Source organism: Crassostrea angulata, unplaced genomic scaffold (assembly GCF_025612915.1).
Source record: "Crassostrea angulata isolate pt1a10 unplaced genomic scaffold, ASM2561291v2 HiC_scaffold_265, whole genome shotgun sequence".
Lineage (NCBI taxonomy): Eukaryota > Metazoa > Mollusca > Bivalvia > Ostreida > Ostreidae > Magallana > Magallana angulata.
The window spans coordinates 56,876-82,751 of NW_026441818.1; the positions used below are offsets into that span (position 1 = coordinate 56,876).

At 33.0% G+C, this 25,876-nt stretch overlaps 2 protein-coding genes across 2 annotated transcripts; both read right to left on the reverse strand.

Moving 5' to 3' along the window:
* Positions 1-279: 279 nt before the first annotated feature.
* Positions 280-2,405, reverse strand: LOC128169963 (uncharacterized). Its single transcript, XM_052835978.1, has 3 exons — positions 2,366-2,405; positions 1,301-1,350; positions 280-1,145 (listed from the first exon to the last, which is right to left on the reverse strand). The coding sequence occupies exons 2-3, from the start codon at positions 1,320-1,322 to the stop codon at positions 517-519; spliced, it is 651 nt and encodes a 216-aa protein (XP_052691938.1). The 5' UTR covers positions 1,323-1,350; positions 2,366-2,405; the 3' UTR covers positions 280-516.
* A 14,774-nt stretch (positions 2,406-17,179) lies between these two features.
* Positions 17,180-19,305, reverse strand: LOC128169960 (uncharacterized). The gene is made up of 3 exons (XM_052835975.1): positions 19,266-19,305; positions 18,201-18,250; positions 17,180-18,045 (listed from the first exon to the last, which is right to left on the reverse strand). Exons 2-3 carry the CDS (start codon positions 18,220-18,222, stop codon positions 17,417-17,419), a joined length of 651 nt encoding a protein of 216 aa, XP_052691935.1. The 5' UTR covers positions 18,223-18,250; positions 19,266-19,305; the 3' UTR covers positions 17,180-17,416.
* Positions 19,306-25,876: the final 6,571 nt, after the last annotated feature.

Here is a 25,876-nt window from a genome sequence, read left to right on the forward strand (position 1 = left end):
TCTTCATATATATTTTATATGTTTTATTAATACTCAGACTGAATGAGGTAAAATTAATGATATTTGTAAAGTTGAGAAGGTTCCGAAACAGGAAAGAATCTGTTTTAACGGCCATGAAAGACCTGTTGACTCGGATAGACTAGCAGGTTCTAAATGTTGATGAAATAATAATCATTAACTGGAACAGATCTCGTTGCAAAGCAACTAGTTGGTCTTTCGTTGATGTCAGAGTTAAAGAAGAAGTTACAATTGAAGAAAAAGAAAACAAAAACAAAAACAAAAAACGAATGATCTTTATGTAACTTAAGAAAATACAAATGGGTCTAAGTACACATTAACAAATATGTTAATTCTTCAAATCTTACACAAGTTCCCATCGCTACTTACGAATTAGAAATTGAAATAAATGTAGTCAATAATACAGTTGTGCATGTTGCGTCAAAGTACACTGTACTGGGCTAATGCCATCGTCTTATTTAGACCATAAAATGACAGTTTTATGCACAACACAAAACGTTAATAGTTGCCTTTGCAGATCGTGTCTATTTTATTAAACACTCGCACACTCCAAGTAACGCTGTCGGTCCACAGTTTCTCCCTGATGCCTTCTTTAAAGATTTCGGACTTAATAGCCCTGCTTCGACTGAACGAATTCTTACGGCACTTTTCATAGAGCCAGTCTTCAGCTGCGGAGTTCCATTTCCAGAAAAATTTGGTTTTCCTGGATGGCGCCGGTGTCTGAGGGTCAGGGGTTGAGGTACATGGCTGCGCAACTTCCTGCGTTGACGTTTCTGTTTCAGCGCTAACACTACCCAAATCTAAGTCCATCCTCTCCAGATTCTCCAAGTCTTTGTTTGTAATTACAATTTGGTGTTGTGTGCACGGCTGAAGGAAAAATGGCATCCCCTGTAAATGATCCGTAATATCTTTTGAGATTCCCTTTGCCACGTCCTCTATCTGTTTTTCTAGTCGTTCTATGTCCCTGCGCAGTGCCTGACTTTCCACTTCAACTGTGGAAAGTCTGTTTGATACAGAGTTTAGGACTTCGACATTTTCTTTCTTGATCTGTGCTAGCCCTTCTTTAAACTCTTTTGAAATGTCAGTGATGTACGTCTCCACGACCTCCAGAAGCTGCTGTGCTTCTTCTGAAATAAGACACAATCCAGTTGTATTTTTGAGTCATACAACACATTTATTAGAAAATAATATCGAATTAGTTTCGATGTTAAGAGCGATTTTTTTTCTTTAACTAATAAAATAAACTATCAAGCATGAAACATTGATGAAACTTGAGACTTACCCGAGTCTTGTTCTTCACTCATCGCTCTGTAATACAGCACCCCTAGCAAACTGAAATGAAAACAATATTAATATTTATTTCAAAATAATAAACCAACAAATCTCTATTCCAATCTTTTAACCAGAGCATATCATAATACTGAACAAGAAGTATCCGACCTATATATAATGAAATGATGAAAGTGCGACAAGTAAGAATCGGTAATGGCGGAATCTTAATAAATAACTTGATCAATTGTGTGTGTTGAGGACTGAGGGTTGTGGATTGAGAGTTGGGGACTAATGGCTGAGAGGTGCTGATTAGAGGCTGACAACTGAGGGTTGCAGATTTGAAAGAGAGCGTTAAGGGTTTTGAGACTCATGATTTAAGAACAGGGAGGTAAGGAGTTGGGGACCGAGGGTTTTGGGTGGGAAGATTGGGGGTTGGGAGCAAGAATGATTGTTGTGGGTTGGAGACTAAGGATTGAGGGCGGACGACTGTGGGTTAGGGAACGAGGGATGAGGGTTAAGTTTGGGGATCCAGAATGATAGTTGCGGGCTTAGGGCGTAAGGTTGGGGACTGAGGGTTGAGGATTGTGCTTTGCGGATCGGACATTGAAGTAAGTTGAAGACTTGGGGTTGAGGAATGAGGATTGTGGGTTGGATACTGAGGGTTGAGGACTGAGGGTTGGGGACTGAGGGTTGAGGACTGAGAATTGTAGAGTTGGGGGTTGGGGGCTTAAGGTTGAGGGATGGGGGTTGTGGATTTGGGACTGAGGGTTGAGGACTGAGGGGAGAATTTGTGATTACTGTAGTGAACTAATTGATAGTTAATTTAGCTTTGTTCTGTTTGCCTGACTGCTTGTTTATATGTCTATTGATTATTTTACCTATTTCATGAATAATAAAACCTTTTCAATTGTGCACGAAGCCGATGGAACAGTCTGGGTGCTGCAGTAAATGTCAACCTTTTTAGAGCCTTAGTATTACTTATATTTTTTTAAACTTATCTCATTCTGAATAGAAATTATGGACAGAAAATGAACAAGTACAATATAATGTAAATACAACACTAGAAATATCTTACCGAAACTGTACACTTTTTGTTTTCTCTGATTTGTTGGAGACGCGTGTTAATCGGATATAAAACTTACACGCTGATAAAGAAACCACACCACATGAACCAAAAATTACAGGAAAATCTCAAACCTTAAATTGAACTTATCAATGTTTAAAATCTTGTAAATGTGACATAGGAGACCTCAAATGCATGACGTTAGGTCTTAAAGCATACCAATCTTAATATTAAATATTGAATCTGGAAGATTTAATGAATCTCTTCAGTGAATTAGGCAGTCATGAAATAGCTGCAATATATTCTCTATATTCTCTAAGGCAGGTCACTTTAAACATTCTGAATCGGAAATGCAACGAATAATCCCCGCAACTGATATGCGTGTGTCAGAAACATGTTATTATAAATTATAGAGTATTCCGGAAAAAAATATATCATATGTATTGGTTTTCTCTTTTTCGTACTTTGCTGTTTTTTCCGGTTTGCCGAGCCATCGTTTGTTTTTTTGTTTTTTTTTTAATGTTTAATGCAAAATACTAGCTTAAATCAGTGTTTGTTAGTTTTTGGTGATTGTAAATATTTGTGCCGAACTGCTTACACCCCAGGTTAGTTTGCTTTACCCGTGTAAAAAAAGAAATTCGATCGACAAGCATATTGACAATGAAAATAGTTCCAATAATTATGTCATGTTATGCATTTCCTCGACTACAGAGAACTTTTATTATCATAATTTGTAGCTGTCAGTGTTAGGGTATAGGGGTATTTGCGATATTTCAACTCAGTTGCCTCTCGTCAATGTCAAAAAAAGATCATGTCACCTTTTGTAGGCGGAATTAACTTTTTGTCACATTATATTATTTAGAAGGAGTAATATTTGTTTATATTTGGGGTTTTCTTGATACTGTTGTATTGTGGTACGAGTTTTAAATCGAGTTCGTAGCCTTTGTTTGATTTTAGATTTGCTCATTTCTTTCCTGTGCTCTCGTTCACCGCTTTTAGAATAGAGGACCCCTGGCGAACTGGGATAAACACATTCACCATTGATTTTGTCTTTTGAAAGCAACCTCTCTTTTTCTCCTTCTATCTCCATATGATAATATAATCACCAATGAAGCTGATATGGTGTATTAGAGCACATTTCCTGCTATCATCCAGGAAAAGGAGTGGGTTCAATTCCCATTATCAGCAGAAAAAAAGGTGATACAATCTTATGGTTCTTCAATGTCAAGCACAGCACATTATTGAACGATAAATAAGGGGGTGCAAGTTTCAACAGCTGATTGTTACTTTGTTTTAATATAATAAAAGATAATTCAGGGTGTGGGGATGAATGTAAACAGATTTAATTGTACTGATTTTTAAACGTTAAACAGATAATTCTGGGTTCCTTCAAAGGGGTGTAATTTTACAATAAAAGTACTTATCATAGAACTAAAGCTGATTATTTCTTTGTTTTAATATTATATAAGATAATTTAGAATGAGAGGATGAATTCAAAAGGATTTGGACGGTTTTGTAAGGGATTAACTATACAGATAATTGAATGATGGACAGGAAATAATGGGTTCCTTCAGAGGGGTGCATTCTTAAAATAAAGGGATTTACCATTGAACATAAGCTGATGATTTCTTTGCTTCAATAAAATAAATTATTATTTAGGGTGTGAAGATGAATTCCAAAAGATTTAGCAGGTTTCCTAGGTGATTAACTGTCCTGATTTTTATACGTAAAACAGAGTATTATGGGTTCCTTCATATGGGTGTAATTTTACAGTAAAAGGATTCATCAATGAACCAAAGCTGATAATTTCTTTGTTTCAATACAATAAAAGATAAAATAGCGTGTGAGGGTAAATTGAAAAAGATTTAGGAGGTATCCTAGGTGATTATTTGTACAGAAAATTTACATTTAAGTTTAATGAGAAACAGTAAATTATGGGTTCCTACTTAGGGGTCTAATTTCAGAATGAAAGGATTTTTTTGGAAACTAATGCTAATTATTTCTTTGTATTAATGTGAGAAAATATAAATTAGGGTATGAGGGTAAATTCAAAAAGATTGAGGCGGTTTCGTAAGTGATTATTTATACTGATAATTTAACGACAAATGCAAAATTATAGGTTCCCTCATGGGGATGTAATTCTATAAGAAAAGGATTTATCATTTAACTAAATGTAACTATTTCTTTGTATTAATGAGATGAAAGACAAGTTAGGGTGTGAGGGTAAATTCAAAGAGATTTAGTAGGTTTCCTTGGTGATTATTTATACAGATATTTTAACGCGAAACAGAAAATTATGAGTTCCTTCATGGGGGTGTAATTCTATAAGAAAAGGATTAATCATTAAACTAGAGGTTTTTATTTCTTTGTATTAATACAATTAAAGATAATCTTGGGTGTGAGGATTAATTGAAATAGATTTAGGAGGTATCCAAGGTGATTATTTATACTGATAATTTAACGAGAAACAGAAAGTTATGGGTTCCTTTATAGGGGTGTAATTTCAGAATAAAAGGATTTTACAGGGGACTAATGTTGAGTATTTCTTTGTATTAATGTGAGGAAGGATAAATTAGGGCGTGAGGGTAGATTGAAAAAGATTTAGGAGGTTTCCTAGGTGATTATTTATACTGACAATTTAACGACAAACGCAAAACTATGGGTTCCCTCATTGGGGTGTAATTCTATAAGAAAAGGATTTATCATTTAACTGGAGCTTTTTATTTCTTTGTATTAATACAATAAAAGATAAAAAAGGGTGTGAGGGTAAATTGAAATAGATTTAGGAAGTTTCCTAGGTGATTGTTTATACTGATAATTCAAAGATAAACTCAAAATTAAGGGTTCCTTCATGGGGGTGTCATTCTTTAAGAAAATTATATATTATTGAACTAAACCTGTCTCTTTCTTTGCTTTAATACAATAAAAGATAAAATAGGGTGTGAGGGTAAATTGAAAAAGATTTAGGAGGTTTCCTAGGTGAATATTTGTACAGAAAATTTAACAAGAAACAAGAAGTTATGGGTTCCTACTTAGGGGTCTAATTTCAGAATAAAAGGATTTCTTTGGAAACTAATGCTAATTATTTCTTTGTATTAATGTGAGAAAATATAAATTAGGGTATGAGGGTAAATTCAAAAAGATTGAGGAGGTTTCGTAAGTGATTATTTATACTGATAATTTAATGACAAATGCAAAATTATAGGTTCCCTCATGGGGATGTAATTCTATAAGAAAAGGATTGATCATTTAACTAAATGTAACTATTTCTTTGTATTAATGTGATGAAAGACAAGTTAGGGTGTGAGGGTAAATTCAAAGAGATTTAGTAGGTTTCCTAGGTGATTATTTATACAGATATTTTAACGCGAAACAGAAAATTATGAGTTCCTTCATGGGGGTGTAATTCTATAAGAAAAGGATTAATCATTAAACTAGAGGTTTTTATTTCTTTGTATTAATACAATTAAAGATAATCTTGGGTGTGAGGGTAAATTGAAATAGAATTAGGAGGTATCCAAGGTGATTATTTATACTGATAATTTAACGAGAAACAGAAAGTTATGGGTTCCTTTATCGGGGTGTAATTTCAGAATAAAAGGATTTTACAGGGGACTAATGTTGAGTATTTCTTTGTATTAATGTGAGGAAGGATAAATTAGGGCGTGAGGGTAGATTGAAAAAGATTTAGGAGGTTTCGTAAGTGATTATTTATACTGATAATTTAACGACAAATGCAAAATTATAGGTTCCCTCATTGGGGTGTAATTCTATAAGAAAAGGATTTATCATTTAACTGGAGCTTTTTATTTCTTTGTATTAATACAATAAAAGATAAAAAAGGGTGTGAGGGTAAATTGAAATAGATTTAGGAAGTTTCCTAGGTGATTGTTTATACTGATAATTCAAAGATAAACTCAAAATTAAGGGTTCCTTCATGGGGGTGTCATTCTTTAAGAAAATTATATATTATTGAACTAAACCTGTCTCTTTCTTTGCTTTAATACAATAAAAGATAAAATAGGGTGTGAGGGTAAATTGAAAAAGATTTAGGAGGTTTCCTAGGTGAATATTTGTACAGAAAATTTAACAAGAAACAAGAAGTTATGGGTTCCTACTTAGGGGTCTAATTTCAGAATAAAAGGATTTCTTTGGAAACTAATGCTAATTATTTCTTTGTATTAATGTGAGAAAATATAAATTAGGGTATGAGGGTAAATTCAAAAAGATTGAGGAGGTTTCGTAAGTGATTATTTATACTGATAATTTAACGACAAATGCAAAATTATAGGTTCCCTCATGGGGATGTAATTCTATAAGAAAAGGATTGATCATTTAACTAAATGTAACTATTTCTTTGTATTAATGTGATGAAAGACAAGTTAGGGTGTGAGGGTAAATTCAAAGAGATTTAGTAGGTTTCCTAGGTGATTATTTATACAGATATTTTAACGCGAAACAGAAAATTATGAGTTCCTTCATGGGGGTGTAATTCTATAAGAAAAGGATTAATCATTAAACTAGAGGTTTTTATTTCTTTGTATTAATACAATTAAAGATAATCTTGGGTGTGAGGGTAAATTGAAATAGAATTAGGAGGTATCCAAGGTGATTATTTATACTGATAATTTAACGAGAAACAGAAAGTTATGGGTTCCTTTATCGGGGTGTAATTTCAGAATAAAAGGATTTTACAGGGGACTAATGTTGAGTATTTCTTTGTATTAATGTGAGGAAGGATAAATTAGGGCGTGAGGGTAGATTGAAAAAGATTTAGGAGGTTTCGTAAGTGATTATTTATACTGATAATTTAACGACAAATGCAAAATTATAGGTTCCCTCATTGGGGTGTAATTCTATAAGAAAAGGATTTATCATTTAACTGGAGCTTTTTATTTCTTTGTATTAATACAATAAAAGATAAAAAAGGGTGTGAGGGTAAATTGAAATAGATTTAGGAAGTTTCCTAGGTGATTGTTTATACTGATAATTCAAAGATAAACTCAAAATTAAGGGTTCCTTCATGGGGGTGTCATTCTTTAAGAAAATTATATATTATTGAACTAAACCTGTCTCTTTCTTTGCTTTAATACAATAAAAGATAAAATAGGGTGTGAGGGTAAATTGAAAAAGATTTAGGAGGTTTCCTAGGTGAATATTTGTACAGAAAATTTAACAAGAAACAAGAAGTTATGGGTTCCTACTTAGGGGTCTAATTTCAGAATAAAAGGATTTCTTTGGAAACTAATGCTAATTATTTCTTTGTATTAATGTGAGAAAATATAAATTAGGGTATGAGGGTAAATTCAAAAAGATTGAGGAGGTTTCGTAAGTGATTATTTATACTGATAATTTAACGACAAATGCAAAATTATAGGTTCCCTCATGGGGATGTAATTCTATAAGAAAAGGATTGATCATTTAACTAAATGTAACTATTTCTTTGTATTAATGTGATGAAAGACAAGTTAGGGTGTGAGGGTAAATTCAAAGAGATTTAGTAGGTTTCCTAGGTTTTTATTTATACAGATATTTTAACGCGAAACAGAAAATTATGAGTTCCTTCATGGGGGTGTAATTCTATAAGAAAAGGATTAATCATTAAACTAGAGGTTTTTATTTCTTTGTATTAATACAATTAAAGATAATCTTGGGTGTGAGGGTAAATTGAAATAGAATTAGGAGGTATCCTAGGTGATTATTTATACTGATAATTTAACGAGAAACAGAAAGTTATGGGTTCCTTTATCGGGGTGTAATTTCAGGGTTAGGGTTAGGGTTAGGGTTAGGGTTAGGGTTAGGGTTAGGGTTAGGGGTTAGGGTTAGGGGTTAGGGTTAGGGTTAGGGTTAGGGGTTAGGGTTAGGGTTAGGGTTAGGGTTAGGGTTAGGGTTAGGGTTAGGGTATAGGGGTATTTGCGATATTGCAACTCAGTTGCATCTCGTCAATGTCAAAAAAAAAAGATCACGTGACCTTTTGTAGGCGGAGTTAACTTTTTGTCACATTATATTATTTAGAAGGAGTACTATTTGTTTATATTTGGAATTTTCTTGATACTGTTATATTGTGGTACGAGTTTTAAATCGTGTCCGTAGCCTTTGTTTGATTTTAGATTTGCTTCGTTATTTCTGTGCTCTCGTTCACTGCTTTTAGAATAGAGGACCTCTGGCGAACTGGGATAAACACATCCACCATTGATTTTGTCTTTTGAATGCAATCTCTCTTTTTTCTGCCTCTATCTCCATAAGATTATATAATCACCAATAAAGCTGAGATGGTGTATTAGAGCACATTTCCTGCTATCAACCAGGAAAAGGAGTGGGTTCAATTCCCATTATCAGCAGAAAAAAAGGTGATACAATCTTATGGTTCTTCAATGTCAAGCACAGCGCATTATTGAACGATAAATAGAGGGTGCAAGTTTCAACAGCTGATTGTTACTTTGTTTTAATATAATAAAAGATAATTCAGGGTGTGGGGATGAATGTAAACAGATTTAATTGTACTGATTTTTAAACGTTAAACAGAAAATTCTGGGTTCCTTCAAAAGGGTGTAATTTTACAATAAAAGTACTTATCATAGAACTAAAGCTGATTATTTCTTTGTTTTAATATAATAAAAGATAATTTAGGGTGTGAGGATGAATTCAAAAGGATTTGGACGGTTTTGTAAGGGACTAACTAAATAGATAATTGAATGATGGACAGGAAATAATGGGTTCCTTCAGAGGGGTGCATTCTTAAAATTAAGGGATTTACCATTCAACTTAAGCTGATGATTTCTTTGCTTCAATAAAATAAATTATTATTTAGGGCGTGAAGATGAATTCCAAAAGATTTAGCAGGTTTCCTTGGTGATTAACTGTCCTGATTTTTTAATGTAAAACAGAGTATTATGGGTTCCTTCATAGGGGTGTGATTTTAAGGTAAAAGGATAAATCAATGACCTAAAGCTGATAATTTCTTTGTTTTAATATAATAAAAGAAAATTTAGGGTGTGAAGACGAATTCAAAAAGATTCATCACGTTTCCTAGGTGATTAACTATACAGATTTTTTTAACATTAAACAGAAAAATATGGGTTCCTTCATAGGGGTGTAATTTCACAATAAAAGGATTTTTCTGGGGTCTGATGTTGATTTTTTCTTTGTATTAATGTGAGAAAAGATAAACTAGGGCGTGAGGGTAGATTGAAAAAGATTTAGGAGGTTTCCTAGGTGATTATTCATACAGAAACATATAATTTAACAATAAACAGAAAATTATGGGTTCCTTCGTGGGGGTGTAATTCTATAAGAAAATGATTTATCATTTAACTAAAGCTGTTTATTTCTTTGTTTTAATGTGATAAAAGACAAGTGAGGGTGTAAAGATGAATTCCAAAAGATTTAGCAGGTTTCCTAAGTGATTAACTGTACTGATTTTATTAACATTAAACAGAAAACTATGGGTTCCTTCATAGGGGTGTAATTTTACAGCTAAAGGATAAATCATTGAACTAAAGCTGATTATTTCTTTGTTTTAATATACTAATAAAATACTAATTTAGGGTGTAAAGTTGAATTTCAAAAGATTTAGAACGTTTCCTAAGTGATTAACTGTACAGTTTTTTTTTCCTTTAAACAGAAAACTATGGGTTCCTTTACAGGGGTGTAATTTTACAGTAAAAGGATTTATCATTGAACTAAAGCTGATTATTCCTTTGTTTTGATATAGTAAAGGACAAGTAAGGGTGGAAAGATCAATTCCAAAAGATTTAGCAGGTTTCCTAGGAAATTAACTGTACTGATTTTTTAACGTTAAACAGAAAATTATGGATTCCTTCATAGGGGTGTAATTTTACAATAAAAGGATTAACCATTGAATTAAAGCTGATAGTTTCTTTGTTTTAAAATAGTAAAACATAAATTAGGGTGAGAAGATGAATTCCAAAAGATTTAGCATGTTTCCTTGGTGATTAACTGTACTGTTTTTTTAACGTTAAACAGAAAACTATGGGTTCCTTCATAGGGGTGTAATTTTACAGTAAAAGGATAAATCATTGAACTAAAGCTGATTATTTCTTTGTTTTTATAAAACAAAAGATAATTTAGGGTGTAAAGATGAATTCCAAAAGATTTGGCAGGTTTCCTAACTGATTAACTGTATTGATTTTTTAACGTTAAACAGAAAACTATGGGTTCCTTCATAGGGGTGTAATTTTACAGTAAAAGGATAAATCATTGAACTAAAGCTGATTATTTCTTTGTTTTAATATTACTAAAGATAATTTAGGGTGTAAAGATGAATTCCAAAAGATTTAGCAGGTTTCCTAGGTAATTAACTGTACTGATTATTTAACGTTCAACAGAAAATTATGGATTCCTTCATAGGGGTGTAATTTTACAATAAAAGGATTAACCATTGAACTGAAGCTGATAGTTTCTTTGTTTTAAAATAGTAAAACATAAATTAGGGTGAGGAGATGAATTCCAAAAGATTTAGCAGGTTTCCTTGGTGATTAACTGTACTGTTTTTTTAACGTTAAACAGAAAACTATGGGTTCCTTCATAGTGGTGAAATTTTACAATAAAAGGATTAACCATTGAACAAAATCTGATTATTTCTTTGTTGTTATATAATAAAAGATAATTTAGGGTGTAAAGATGAATTCCAACAGATTTAGCAGGTTTCCTAAGTGATTAACTGTACAGATTTTTTAACGTTAAATAGAAAACTTTGGGTTCCTTCAAAGGGGTGTAATTTTACAGTAAAAGGATAAATCATTGAACTAAAGCTGATTATTTCTTTGTTTTAATATTACTAAAGATAATTTAGGGTGTAAAGATGAATTCCAAAAGATTGAGCAGGTTTCCTAGGTAATTAACTGTACTGATTATTTAACGTTCAACAGAAAATTATGGATTCCATCATAGAGGTGTAATTTTACAAAAAAATGATTAACCATTGAACAAAATCTGATTATTTCTTGGTTTTTATATAATAAAAGATAATTTAGGGTGTAAAGATGAATTCTAACAGATTTAGCAGGTTTCCTAAGTGATTAACTGTATTGATTTTTTAACGTTAAACAGAAAACTATGGGTTCCTTCATAGGGGTGTAATTTTACAGTAAAAGGATAAATCATTGAACTAAAGCTGATTATTTCTTTGTTTTAATATTACTAAAGATAATTTAGGGTGTAAAGATGAATTCCAAAAGATTTAGCAGGTTTCCTAGGTAATTAACTGTACTGATTTTTTAACGTTCAACAGAAAATTATGGATTCCTTCATAGGGGTGTAATTTTACAATAAAATGATTAACCATTGAACAAAATCTGATTATTTCTTGGTTTTTATATAATAAAAGATAATTTAGGGTGTAAAGATGAATTCCAACAGATTTAGCAGGTTTCCTAACTGATTAACTGTATTGATTTTTTAACGTTAAACAGAAAACTATGGGTTCCTTCAAAGGGGTGTAATTTAACAGTAAAAGGATAAATCATTGAACTAAAGCTGATTATTTCTTTGTTTTAATATTACTAAAGATAATTTAGGGTGTAAAGATGAATTCCAAAAGATTTAGCAGGTTTCCTAGGTAATTAACTGTACTGATTATTTAACGTTAAACAGAAAAATTATGGATTCCTTCACAGAGGTGTAATTTTACAATAAAATGATTAACCATTGAACAAAATCTGATTATTTCTTTGTTTTAATATGATAAAAGATAATTTAGGGTGTAAAGATGAATTCCAAAAGATTTAGCAGGTTTCCTAAGTGATTAACTGGACAGATTTGTTGACGTTATACAGAAAACTATGGGTTCCTTCATAGGGGTGTAATTTTACAGTTAATGGATAAATCATTGAACTAAAGCTGATTATTTCTTTGTTTTAATATAACAAAAGATAATTTAGGGTGTAAAGATGAATTCCAAAAGATTTAGCAGGTTTCCTTGGCGATTAACTGTACTGATTTTATTAATGTTTAACAGAAAACTATGGGTTCCTTCATAGGGGTGTAATTTTACAGTAAGAAGGATTTATCATTGAACTAAAGCTGATTGTTTCTTGGTTTTAATATAGTAAAAAATAATTTAGGGTGAAAAGATGAATTGAAATAGATTTAGTAGGTTTCCTAAGTGATTAACAGTACTGATTTTTTAAAGTTAAACAGAAAATTATTGGTTCCTTAGTAGGGTTACAATTAAAGGAATTATCATTGAACTAAAGCTAATTGTTTCTTTGTTTTAATATAATAAAAGATAATATAGGGTGTGAGGGTAAAAGCAGAAAGATTTATCAGGTTTCCTAGGTGATTATCTGTACTGATAATGTCACAATGAACAGAAAACTATTGGTTTCTTTAAAGGGGTGTAATTTTGCAATAAAGGGATTTATTAGGATTGTAGAGCACCTCTAACAACTTGAAATAAATACATCTCACATCAGTTATTATTATTATCATTATTTTTTTTTTTTGGTCATTGCAGAAAATATTTTATTAAAAATCTAAAGAAAAAAAGGTTCATCGATTTTAATTGATTGGCTATGAATAAGATTTCTGTAATGTAAGCAATATATCTATGATTTTCAATGACAACTAAGTCATGCTTACAAAATAAAAACCCAGTTGGAGACTGCATGAGGGTTGAAGATTGTGGTTTGGGGACTTACAGCTGAAGGTTGGAGACTGAGGGTTGTGGGCTGAGGGTTGAGGTTTAAGGTAGCAAAGGGGACAGTTTCGAATAAAGTACCCGTCAATATTTTTGTAAAATTGAGAGTTGCTGTACTTGAAGAGTTATGAGTGTTGCTAAAATTCATGAAATGATTTTTGATGATTATCATTAGTTAGAGGGATGTCTCTTGTTGAAATTGGTATGCAATATGTGGACCCCTATGATAAGTACACGTGAATCAGAACTAAAATGCGAAACTTGCGGCTAGGACTGTTAACTGTGTTTACTTTACACAGTGAAATTGAAAGTTGCAGAATTTGGCGATTGGCCTTATAAGGAGTGAATGAGGGTGTTTGTGCTGAATGGAAAGTGAGGAAATTTTAGTTATAGAGTTTCGAGGTCACACATCCCCTGGCTGCAATGAACTGTATAAGAAAAAAAAGACTGAGGGTTGAAGACTGAGGATTGTATATTGGGGACAGTGGGTTGAGGGTTGGGGACTGAGTGTTTTGGATTGAGGGTTGAGGGGTGAGTGATTGAAAATAAAGGTTGAAGATTGAGGTTTCTGGACTTAAGGGGTTTGTTTGATACTGAGGGTTGCGGGTTAGGGACAAAGTTCTGATGGTTAGGTTTAACTCTTATTGGTACGAGCTGTCCGTCTGTAATGATGACCTGTACCGTACAAGATGTAATTCGGTGTTGGAAAGTGCCTTTATTTAGTTTTGGTTTATACATACGTGCTGCTTTTTTGTTTGATAGGTATTAGTTGAATTATATATTTAAAAAAAAAAACCAGGTGAGTGAAAGTTAAATTTTTGTTTTGTACTTTTATGCCATGAGAGGAGAGTTAAGTCACATCTTGAAATACAGGTTCCTTAACTTCGATTTCAATTGATTGGCTATGAATAATGATTGGCTCTAATCTGATTGATATGTTTTCATTCAGACAAGAATTTATCTGAGTAAAATGTTATTTCAGACCAAATGGAAGTCCAGGGATACCTTGAAACTGGATCAGAAAACGCTTTGAGTTTCGCCAATGCATGCATAGGCAATGCTTCAAACATTCTTGGAAGAAATACACCCGTAAGACTTCGTGATTGTCCTATCAACAGAGCAGAACAGGCATTGTGGACATCTAAATCCTTTGATGTTGATGGAATAGTTGTGACTATGAAACATTTTAAAGATTTTAAAGGGGAATATTCCTATTTTCAATTCCTACCACAGAAAGCAAGAAGTTTAATCCCAGTGTTTCCTATATTAAAGAAACATTTGAAACTTGAGACTTACAATGCAAATCAATTACAGAATTTGAAATGGTCTGTCAGCGTCAAATTATTTACTTCAACGCAATTTGATTTCCACATGGCCCTTTTGCCTATTCCAGATTTCCAATCAACACTTGAAACAAGAAATCAGATACAGAAAGTGCAATATACATACTACGATAATTTCAGAAAAGAGTTATCGGACGTCATTTTCTCTCTACCTCTAAAACAGCTAACAAGACCAACCTTTAAGAAAAATTATCTTTTGGACATTCGAAAGATGTATATTCTACCAGATGATGTTGAATATTTTAACGAAATACTCGATAAAACGGTGTTAAACACATCAACACCGGACGGATTTGAAGTGGTGTTAATTTGCTTCACATTTGGTAGAAGAGACTCCAAACCGGTTCCTCTTCATATGTTTTCATTAGATAATACTTTAATCAGTGTACACGTTGCATGTACAATGGCATCCAGTATAATAGAAACGAATTTGTTTTGGTCTAGATCCGGGCTTTTGGAAATTATTGGTAGGAGAGGAACTATGTCTGGTGCCCTCTCTCTCCGCGATTGTGCAAATTATCAATCTAATCTGGACGGCCGAAATCCTGACATACCTATTAAAGTGAGAAGACTCTGTCAAAATCCGGAGAATATGACATTTGTTCAATTTTATGCGGACACACCACACTTAATGAATGGGAGTATTCATCCCGTTTATAAGTCTGTAGTGTCTGGAGGACTGATGTCCCAAACACTTAATACTGCCAACAGGCAATCAGCAAATGATTATATAAACGCAATTCGTGAAAACACCATGAAGATGGGGACAGTTAGTTCTCGGGTGGAAATCGTTTCATATGTAACGGAGAGAAGTAATCTCTTATTTCCCTGGCAATTATTCAACGAAGATCATTTAAGAGAATTACTTTCACAATATTCCTTGCTTACACCAATTAAAGAAATGTCTGAAAAATCTAAATCATTTTTGCAAATGATTAGATCAGTTGGATCTTTCCTGACCGAAGAATTGAAATCTAAGTTGGCATCAAACGGAGATAAAGGTGGCTTTTTCTCCGCTTGGAGAACATTCCAGCTAGAGTGTGCGAATGAAATATTTTGGAAGGGACGGTTAAATTCATCTAAGTCTGGACTATATTCAGTAAATCTTGGACCAGGACAACAGAAACCGAATAGAAGTTTGACATGGGAGAATGGGTTCTTATGCTTAGATGATTGCACGTCCTGTGCGTTGGATGAAATGTCTGCACCGCCTCTTTTTGGTGTCGTTACACATGACATGGGGCAGGTAATGCGAATGAAACGATTCTTAAATTTCTCTGATTTCCTTCACGCAACAGACTCGCAGCTTGGAATGCGGTCCTTGCTACTTCTTTTGCGCGATATTCAAGAAGACCCTAAAACAATTGTTACAACCGATAGGTCATTTTTGGCTTCGCTGAAGGAAGCGGTATGCCCTCGATGGGCCGTAGTGTCAGGGAGAATAAATGTCACTACTTTATGTACCCATTTAGCCATTGGAGATGGTTTTAAGGAACCCTACACATTTCAAAGAGGGTTGGCTTTGATTAATGAAATTGGTAGAGATGTACATACCGTTTTGCGCTTAGGTGTACAAGGTTTGAAACTTAAATTCTTTCCCGATTGCCGAACAACGGACAAATCTCGCCATAAACGTTTCGTCTGGAACTCAAATTACCTATTAAAGATTATTGAAGAAGATGATGAAAAATTAGATGAGGATTATGTTGCTTTGACACTAGAGATCATACACTACATGGAAATAAACGATCTTGTTCATTCTTCTAAGTTTAACGCATTCAAAGATGAGATGGGCAGTTTAGTGTTTCCGTGGATTCCAGAAATTGCCTCACGGTTAGTTAGCAGTAACTTCAGTCGACATTTCGTTATCAAAGTTGCAACCTATATCTCTTGCTTTGGTCTACTACAGAATCATTGGTTTGTAAATTTCAGAAAATTACATGCGTTGCATACATCTATCCAGGCAGAATGCAATAATGTGCAACAACTTTTAAAAAGAAAGAAAATCTTATCAGAACACACTCTATCCTCTGTTATAACATTCAAGGCGCATAGGCTACATGAAAGCATTCCTTCTGCCTTCCCTGAACCATGCAAAATCCAAGACGAGGATGAGATATTACCGATTGATGAACAAACCACAGAACTCTTAGATGAACCCCATGAACCATTCGTCGGCATATCTATCGATTGTTCGTCTGAACTAGAAATAGTACACTACACTGACAGAAGAGGAAGACATGCTGGATTTACAGGGCGATGGAGTCCACAGGAAATTGAATGTCTTCATACGGTGATCCAGCACAACCTTCAGGGCGTTCAAGAAGCTTACCATTACTATCAATCACTTTGTGCAGAAAAAAACATTCCTGATAGAACATTCGTTGCATTTAAAGCAAAATATTTTCGACTTAAAAAATAATCTGTTATTGACTCGATAAGGTTAAAAAAGTAAGGCTATTTATCCTCATGACAAAAGGAACTGTAATTTTTATTTTTTTTATTTTAGAACATTAAATTCAATTACCAAGTTAGTTTGTGCAATCTTCATATATATTTTATATGTTTTATTAATACTCAGACTGAATGAGGTAAAATTAATGATATTTGTAAAGTTGAGAAGGTTCCGAAACAGGAAAGAATCTGTTTTAACGGCCATGAAAGACCTGTTGACTCGGATAGACTAGCAGGTTCTAAATGTTGATGAAATAATAATCATTAACTGGAACAGATCTCGTTGCAAAGCAACTAGTTGGTCTTTCGTTGATGTCAGAGTTAAAGAAGAAGTTACAATTGAAGAAAAAGAAAACAAAAACAAAAACAAAAAACGAATGATCTTTATGTAACTTAAGAAAATACAAATGGGTCTAAGTACACATTAACAAATATGTTAATTCTTCAAATCTTACACAAGTTCCCATCGCTACTTACGAATTAGAAATTGAAATAAATGTAGTCAATAATACAGTTGTGCATGTTGCGTCAAAGTACACTGTACTGGGCTAATGCCATCGTCTTATTTAGACCATAAAATGACAGTTTTATGCACAACACAAAACGTTAATAGTTGCCTTTGCAGATCGTGTCTATTTTATTAAACACTCGCACACTCCAAGTAACGCTGTCGGTCCACAGTTTCTCCCTGATGCCTTCTTTAAAGATTTCGGACTTAATAGCCCTGCTTCGACTGAACGAATTCTTACGGCACTTTTCATAGAGCCAGTCTTCAGCTGCGGAGTTCCATTTCCAGAAAAATTTGGTTTTCCTGGATGGCGCCGGTGTCTGAGGGTCAGGGGTTGAGGTACATGGCTGCGCAACTTCCTGCGTTGACGTTTCTGTTTCAGCGCTAACACTACCCAAATCTAAGTCCATCCTCTCCAGATTCTCCAAGTCTTTGTTTGTAATTACAATTTGGTGTTGTGTGCACGGCTGAAGGAAAAATGGCATCCCCTGTAAATGATCCGTAATATCTTTTGAGATTCCCTTTGCCACGTCCTCTATCTGTTTTTCTAGTCGTTCTATGTCCCTGCGCAGTGCCTGACTTTCCACTTCAACTGTGGAAAGTCTGTTTGATACAGAGTTTAGGACTTCGACATTTTCTTTCTTGATCTGTGCTAGCCCTTCTTTAAACTCTTTTGAAATGTCAGTGATGTACGTCTCCACGACCTCCAGAAGCTGCTGTGCTTCTTCTGAAATAAGACACAATCCAGTTGTATTTTTGAGTCATACAACACATTTATTAGAAAATAATATCGAATTAGTTTCGATGTTAAGAGCGATTTTTTTTCTTTAACTAATAAAATAAACTATCAAGCATGAAACATTGATGAAACTTGAGACTTACCCGAGTCTTGTTCTTCACTCATCGCTCTGTAATACAGCACCCCTAGCAAACTGAAATGAAAACAATATTAATATTTATTTCAAAATAATAAACCAACAAATCTCTATTCCAATCTTTTAACCAGAGCATATCATAATACTGAACAAGAAGTATCCGACCTATATATAATGAAATGATGAAAGTGCGACAAGTAAGAATCGGTAATGGCGGAATCTTAATAAATAACTTGATCAATTGTGTGTGTTGAGGACTGAGGGTTGTGGATTGAGAGTTGGGGACTAATGGCTGAGAGGTGCTGATTAGAGGCTGACAACTGAGGGTTGCAGATTTGAAAGAGAGCGTTAAGGGTTTTGAGACTCATGATTTAAGAACAGGGAGGTAAGGAGTTGGGGACCGAGGGTTTTGGGTGGGAAGATTGGGGGTTGGGAGCAAGAATGATTGTTGTGGGTTGGAGACTAAGGATTGAGGGCGGACGACTGTGGGTTAGGGAACGAGGGATGAGGGTTAAGTTTGGGGATCCAGAATGATAGTTGCGGGCTTAGGGCGTAAGGTTGGGGACTGAGGGTTGAGGATTGTGCTTTGCGGATCGGACATTGAAGTAAGTTGAAGACTTGGGGTTGAGGAATGAGGATTGTGGGTTGGATACTGAGGGTTGAGGACTGAGGGTTGGGGACTGAGGGTTGAGGACTGAGAATTGTAGAGTTGGGGGTTGGGGGCTTAAGGTTGAGGGATGGGGGTTGTGGATTTGGGACTGAGGGTTGAGGACTGAGGGGAGAATTTGTGATTACTGTAGTGAACTAATTGATAGTTAATTTAGCTTTGTTCTGTTTGCCTGACTGCTTGTTTATATGTCTATTGATTATTTTACCTATTTCATGAATAATAAAACCTTTTCAATTGTGCACGAAGCCGATGGAACAGTCTGGGTGCTGCAGTAAATGTCAACCTTTTTAGAGCCTTAGTATTACTTATATTTTTTTAAACTTATCTCATTCTGAATAGAAATTATGGACAGAAAATGAACAAGTACAATATAATGTAAATACAACACTAGAAATATCTTACCGAAACTGTACACTTTTTGTTTTCTCTGATTTGTTGGAGACGCGTGTTAATCGGATATAAAACTTACACGCTGATAAAGAAACCACACCACATGAACCAAAAATAACCGGAAAATCTCAAACCTTAAATTGAACTTATCAATGTTTAAAATCTTGTAAATGTGACATAGGAGACCTCAAATGCATGACGTTAGGTCTTAAAGCATACCAATCTTAATATTAAATATTGAATCTGGAAGATTTAATGAATCTCTTCAGTGAATTAGGCAGTCATGAAATAGCTGCAATATATTCTCTATATTCTCTAAGGCAGGTCACTTTAAACATTCTGAATCGGAAATGCAACGAATAATCCCCGCAACTGATATGCGTGTGTCAGAAACATGTTATTATAAATTATAGAGTATTCCGGAAAAAAATATATCATATGTATTGGTTTTCTCTTTTTCGTACTTTGCTGTTTTTTCCGGTTTGCCGAGCCATCGTTTGTTTTTTTGTTTTTTTTTTAATGTTTAATGCAAAATACTAGCTTAAATCAGTGTTTGTTAGTTTTTGGTGATTGTAAATATTTGTGCCGAACTGCTTACACCCCAGGTTAGTTTGCTTTACCCGTGTAAAAAAAGAAATTCGATCGACAAGCATATTGACAATGAAAATAGTTCCAATAATTATGTCATGTTATGCATTTCCTCGACTACAGAGAACTTTTATTATCATAATTTGTAGCTGTCAGTGTTAGGGTATAGGGGTATTTGCGATATTTCAACTCAGTTGCCTCTCGTCAATGTCAAAAAAAGATCATGTCACCTTTTGTAGGCGGAATTAACTTTTTGTCACATTATATTATTTAGAAGGAGTAATATTTGTTTATATTTGGGGTTTTCTTGATACTGTTGTATTGTGGTACGAGTTTTAAATCGAGTTCGTAGCCTTTGTTTGATTTTAGATTTGCTCATTTCTTTCCTGTGCTCTCGTTCACCGCTTTTAGAATAGAGGACCCCTGGCGAACTGGGATAAACACATTCACCATTGATTTTGTCTTTTGAAAGCAACCTCTCTTTTTCTCCTTCTATCTCCATATGATAATATAATCACCAATGAAGCTGATATGGTGTATTAGAGCACATTTCCTGCTATCATCCAGGAAAAGGAGTGGGTTCAATTCCCATTATCAGCAGAAAAAAAGGTGATACAATCTTATGGTTCTTCAATGTCAAGCACAGCACATTATTGAACGATAAATAAGGGGGTGCAAGTTTCAACAGCTGATTGTTACTTTGTTTTAATATAATAAAAGATAATTCAGGGTGTGGGGATGAATGTAAACAGATTTAATTGTACTGATTTTTAAACGTTAAACAGATAATTCTGGGTTCCTTCAAAGGGGTGTAATTTTACAATAAAAGTACTTATCATAGAACTAAAGCTGATTATTTCTTTGTTTTAATATTATATAAGATAATTTAGAATGAGAGGATGAATTCAAAAGGATTTGGACGGTTTTGTAAGGGATTAACTATACAGATAATTGAATGATGGACAGGAAATAATGGGTTCCTTCAGAGGGGTGCATTCTTAAAATAAAGGGATTTACCATTGAACATAAGCTGATGATTTCTTTGCTTCAATAAAATAAATTATTATTTAGGGTGTGAAGATGAATTCCAAAAGATTTAGCAGGTTTCCTAGGTGATTAACTGTCCTGATTTTTATACGTAAAACAGAGTATTATGGGTTCCTTCATATGGGTGTAATTTTACAGTAAAAGGATTCATCAATGAACCAAAGCTGATAATTTCTTTGTTTCAATACAATAAAAGATAAAATAGCGTGTGAGGGTAAATTGAAAAAGATTTAGGAGGTATCCTAGGTGATTATTTGTACAGAAAATTTACATTTAAGTTTAACGAGAAACAGGAAATTATGGGTTCCTACTTAGGGGTCTAATTTCAGAATGAAAGGATTTTTTTGGAAACTAATGCTAATTATTTCTTTGTATTAATGTGAGAAAATATAAATTAGGGTATGAGGGTAAATTCAAAAAGATTGAGGCGGTTTCGTAAGTGATTATTTATACTGATAATTTAACGACAAATGCAAAATTATAGGTTCCCTCATGGGGATGTAATTCTATAAGAAAAGGATTTATCATTTAACTAAATGTAACTATTTCTTTGTATTAATGAGATGAAAGACAAGTTAGGGTGTGAGGGTAAATTCAAAGAGATTTAGTAGGTTTCCTTGGTGATTATTTATACAGATATTTTAACGCGAAACAGAAAATTATGAGTTCCTTCATGGGGGTGTAATTCTATAAGAAAAGGATTAATCATTAAACTAGAGGTTTTTATTTCTTTGTATTAATACAATTAAAGATAATCTTGGGTGTGAGGATTAATTGAAATAGATTTAGGAGGTATCCAAGGTGATTATTTATACTGCTAATTTAACGAGAAACAGAAAGTTATGGGTTCCTTTATAGGGGTGTAATTTCAGAATAAAAGGATTTTACAGGGGACTAATGTTGAGTATTTCTTTGTATTAATGTGAGGAAGGATAAATTAGGGCGTGAGGGTAGATTGAAAAAGATTTAGGAGGTTTCGTAAGTGATTATTTATACTGATAATTTAACGACAAATGCAAAATTATGGGTTCCCTCATTGGGGTGTAATTCTATAAGAAAAGGATTTATCATTTAACTGGAGCTTTTTATTTCTTTGTATTAATACAATAAAAGATAAAAAAGGGTGTGAGGGTAAATTGAAATAGATTTAGGAAGTTTCCTAGGTGATTGTTTATACTGATAATTCAAAGATAAACTCAAAATTAAGGGTTCCTTCATGGGGGTGTCATTCTTTAAGAAAATTATATATTATTGAACTAAACCTGTCTCTTTCTTTGCTTTAATACAATAAAAGATAAAATAGGGTGTGAGGGTAAATTGAAAAAGATTTAGGAGGTTTCCTAGGTGAATATTTGTACAGAAAATTTAACAAGAAACAAGAAGTTATGGGTTCCTACTTAGGGGTCTAATTTCAGAATAAAAGGATTTCTTTGGAAACTAATGCTAATTATTTCTTTGTATTAATGTGAGAAAATATAAATTAGGGTATGAGGGTAAATTCAAAAAGATTGAGGAGGTTTCGTAAGTGATTATTTATACTGATAATTTAATGACAAATGCAAAATTATAGGTTCCCTCATGGGGATGTAATTCTATAAGAAAAGGATTGATCATTTAACTAAATGTAACTATTTCTTTGTATTAATGTGATGAAAGACAAGTTAGGGTGTGAGGGTAAATTCAAAGAGATTTAGTAGGTTTCCTAGGTGATTATTTATACAGATATTTTAACGCGAAACAGAAAATTATGAGTTCCTTCATGGGGGTGTAATTCTATAAGAAAAGGATTAATCATTAAACTAGAGGTTTTTATTTCTTTGTATTAATACAATTAAAGATAATCTTGGGTGTGAGGGTAAATTGAAATAGAATTAGGAGGTATCCAAGGTGATTATTTATACTGATAATTTAACGAGAAACAGAAAGTTATGGGTTCCTTTATCGGGGTGTAATTTCAGAATAAAAGGATTTTACAGGGGACTAATGTTGAGTATTTCTTTGTATTAATGTGAGGAAGGATAAATTAGGGCGTGAGGGTAGATTGAAAAAGATTTAGGAGGTTTCGTAAGTGATTATTTATACTGATAATTTAACGACAAATGCAAAATTATAGGTTCCCTCATTGGGGTGTAATTCTATAAGAAAAGGATTTATCATTTAACTGGAGCTTTTTATTTCTTTGTATTAATACAATAAAAGATAAAAAAGGGTGTGAGGGTAAATTGAAATAGATTTAGGAAGTTTCCTAGGTGATTGTTTATACTGATAATTCAAAGATAAACTCAAAATTAAGGGTTCCTTCATGGGGGTGTCATTCTTTAAGAAAATTATATATTATTGAACTAAACCTGTCTCTTTCTTTGCTTTAATACAATAAAAGATAAAATAGGGTGTGAGGGTAAATTGAAAAAGATTTAGGAGGTTTCCTAGGTGAATATTTGTACAGAAAATTTAACAAGAAACAAGAAGTTATGGGTTCCTACTTAGGGGTCTAATTTCAGAATAAAAGGATTTCTTTGGAAACTAATGCTAATTATTTCTTTGTATTAATGTGAGAAAATATAAATTAGGGTATGAGGGTAAATTCAAAAAGATTGAGGAGGTTTCGTAAGTGATTATTTATACTGATAATTTAACGACAAATGCAAAATTATAGGTTCCCTCATGGGGATGTAATTCTATAAGAAAAGGATTGATCATTTAACTAAATGTAACTATTTCTTTGTATTAATGTGATGAAAGACAAGTTAGGGTGTGAGGGTAAATTCAAAGAGATTTAGTAGGTTTCCTAGGTGATTATTTATACAGATATTTTAACGCGAAACAGAAAATTATGAGTTCCTTCATGGGGGTGTAATTCTATAAGAAAAGGATTAATCATTAAACTAGAGGTTTTTATTTCTTTGTATTAATACAATTAAAGATAATCTTGGGTGTGAGGGTAAATTGAAATAGAATTAGGAGGTATCCAAGGTGATTATTTATACTGATAATTTAACGAGAAACAGAAAGTTATGGGTTCCTTTATCGGGGTGTAATTTCAGAATAAAAGGATTTTACAGGGGACTAATGTTGAGTATTTCTTTGTATTAATGTGAGGAAGGATAAATTAGGGCGTGAGGGTAGATTGAAAAAGATTTAGGAGGTTTCGTAAGTGATTATTTATACTGATAATTTAACGACAAATGCAAAATTATAGGTTCCCTCATTGGGGTGTAATTCTATAAGAAAAGGATTTATCATTTAACTGGAGCTTTTTATTTCTTTGTATTAATACAATAAAAGATAAAAAAGGGTGTGAGGGTAAATTGAAATAGATTTAGGAAGTTTCCTAGGTGATTGTTTATACTGATAATTCAAAGATAAACTCAAAATTAAGGGTTCCTTCATGGGGGTGTCATTCTTTAAGAAAATTATATATTATTGAACTAAACCTGTCTCTTTCTTTGCTTTAATACAATAAAAGATAAAATAGGGTGTGAGGGTAAATTGAAAAAGATTTAGGAGGTTTCCTAGGTGAATATTTGTACAGAAAATTTAACAAGAAACATGAAGTTATGGGTTCCTACTTAGGGGTCTAATTTCAGAATAAAAGGATTTCTTTGGAAACTAATGCTAATTATTTCTTTGTATTAATGTGAGAAAATATAAATTAGGGTATGAGGGTAAATTCAAAAAGATTGAGGAGGTTTCGTAAGTGATTATTTATACTGATAATTTAACGACAAATGCAAAATTATAGGTTCCCTCATGGGGATGTAATTCTATAAGAAAAGGATTGATCATTTAACTAAATGTAACTATTTCTTTGTATTAATGTGATGAAAGACAAGTTAGGGTGTGAGGGTAAATTCAAAGAGATTTAGTAGGTTTCCTAGGTGATTATTTATACAGATATTTTAACGCGAAACAGAAAATTATGAGTTCCTTCATGGGGGTGTAATTCTATAAGAAAAGGATTAATCATTAAACTAGAGGTTTTTATTTCTTTGTATTAATACAATTAAAGATAATCTTGGGTGTGAGGGTAAATTGAAATAGAATTAGGAGGTATCCAAGGTGATTATTTATACTGATAATTTAACGAGAAACAGAAAGTTATGGGTTCCTTTATCGGGGTGTAATTTCAGAATAAAAGGATTTTACAGGGGACTAATGTTGAGTATTTCTTTGTATTAATGTGAGGAAGGATAAATTAGGGCGTGAGGGTAGATTGAAAAAGATTTAGGAGGTTTCGTAAGTAATTATTTATACTGATAATTTAACGACAAATGCAAAATTATAGGTTCCCTCATTGGGGTGTAATTCTATAAGAAAAGGATTTATCATTTAACTGGAGCTTTTTATTTCTTTGTATTAATACAATAAAAGATAAAAAAGGGTGTGAGGGTAAATTGAAATAGATTTAGGAAGTTTCCTAGGTGATTGTTTATACTGATAATTCAAAGATAAACTCAAAATTAAGGGTTCCTTCATGGGGGTGTCATTCTTTAAGAAAATTATATATTATTGAACTAAACATGTCTCTTTCTTTGCTTTAATACAATAAAAGATAAAATAGGGTGTGAGGGTAAATTGAAAAAGATTTAGGAGGTTTCCTAGGTTAGTATTTGTACAGAAAATTTAACAAGAAACAAGAAGTTATGGGTTCCTACTTAGGGGTCTAATTTCAGAATAAAAGGATTTCTTTGGAAACTAATGCTAATTATTTCTTTGTATTAATGTGAGAAAATATAAATTAGGGTATGAGGGTAAATTCAAAAAGATTGAGGAGGTTTCGTAAGTGATTATTTATACTGATAATTTAACGACAAATGCAAAATTATAAGTTCCCTCATGGGGATGTAATTCTATAAGAAAAGGATTGATCATTTAACTAAATGTAACTATTTCTTTGTATTAATGTGATGAAAGACAAGTTAGGGTGTGAGGGTAAATTCAAAGAGATTTAGTAGGTTTCCTAGGTGATTATTTATACAGATATTTTA

What these genes read in the sequence shown, in the direction of transcription:
- LOC128169963 (XM_052835978.1), bottom strand. Translation starts at nt 1,322, where the DNA reads ATGAGTGAAGAACAAGACTCGG. An exon ending in GAGTGAAGAACAAGACTCGG is followed by an intron (nt 1,146 to 1,300) that starts GTAAGTCTCAAG and finishes GTCTTATTTCAG; the next exon opens with AAGAAGCACAGCAGCTTCTG.
- LOC128169960 (XM_052835975.1), bottom strand. Translation starts at nt 18,222, where the DNA reads ATGAGTGAAGAACAAGACTCGG. An exon ending in GAGTGAAGAACAAGACTCGG is followed by an intron (nt 18,046 to 18,200) that starts GTAAGTCTCAAG and finishes GTCTTATTTCAG; the next exon opens with AAGAAGCACAGCAGCTTCTG.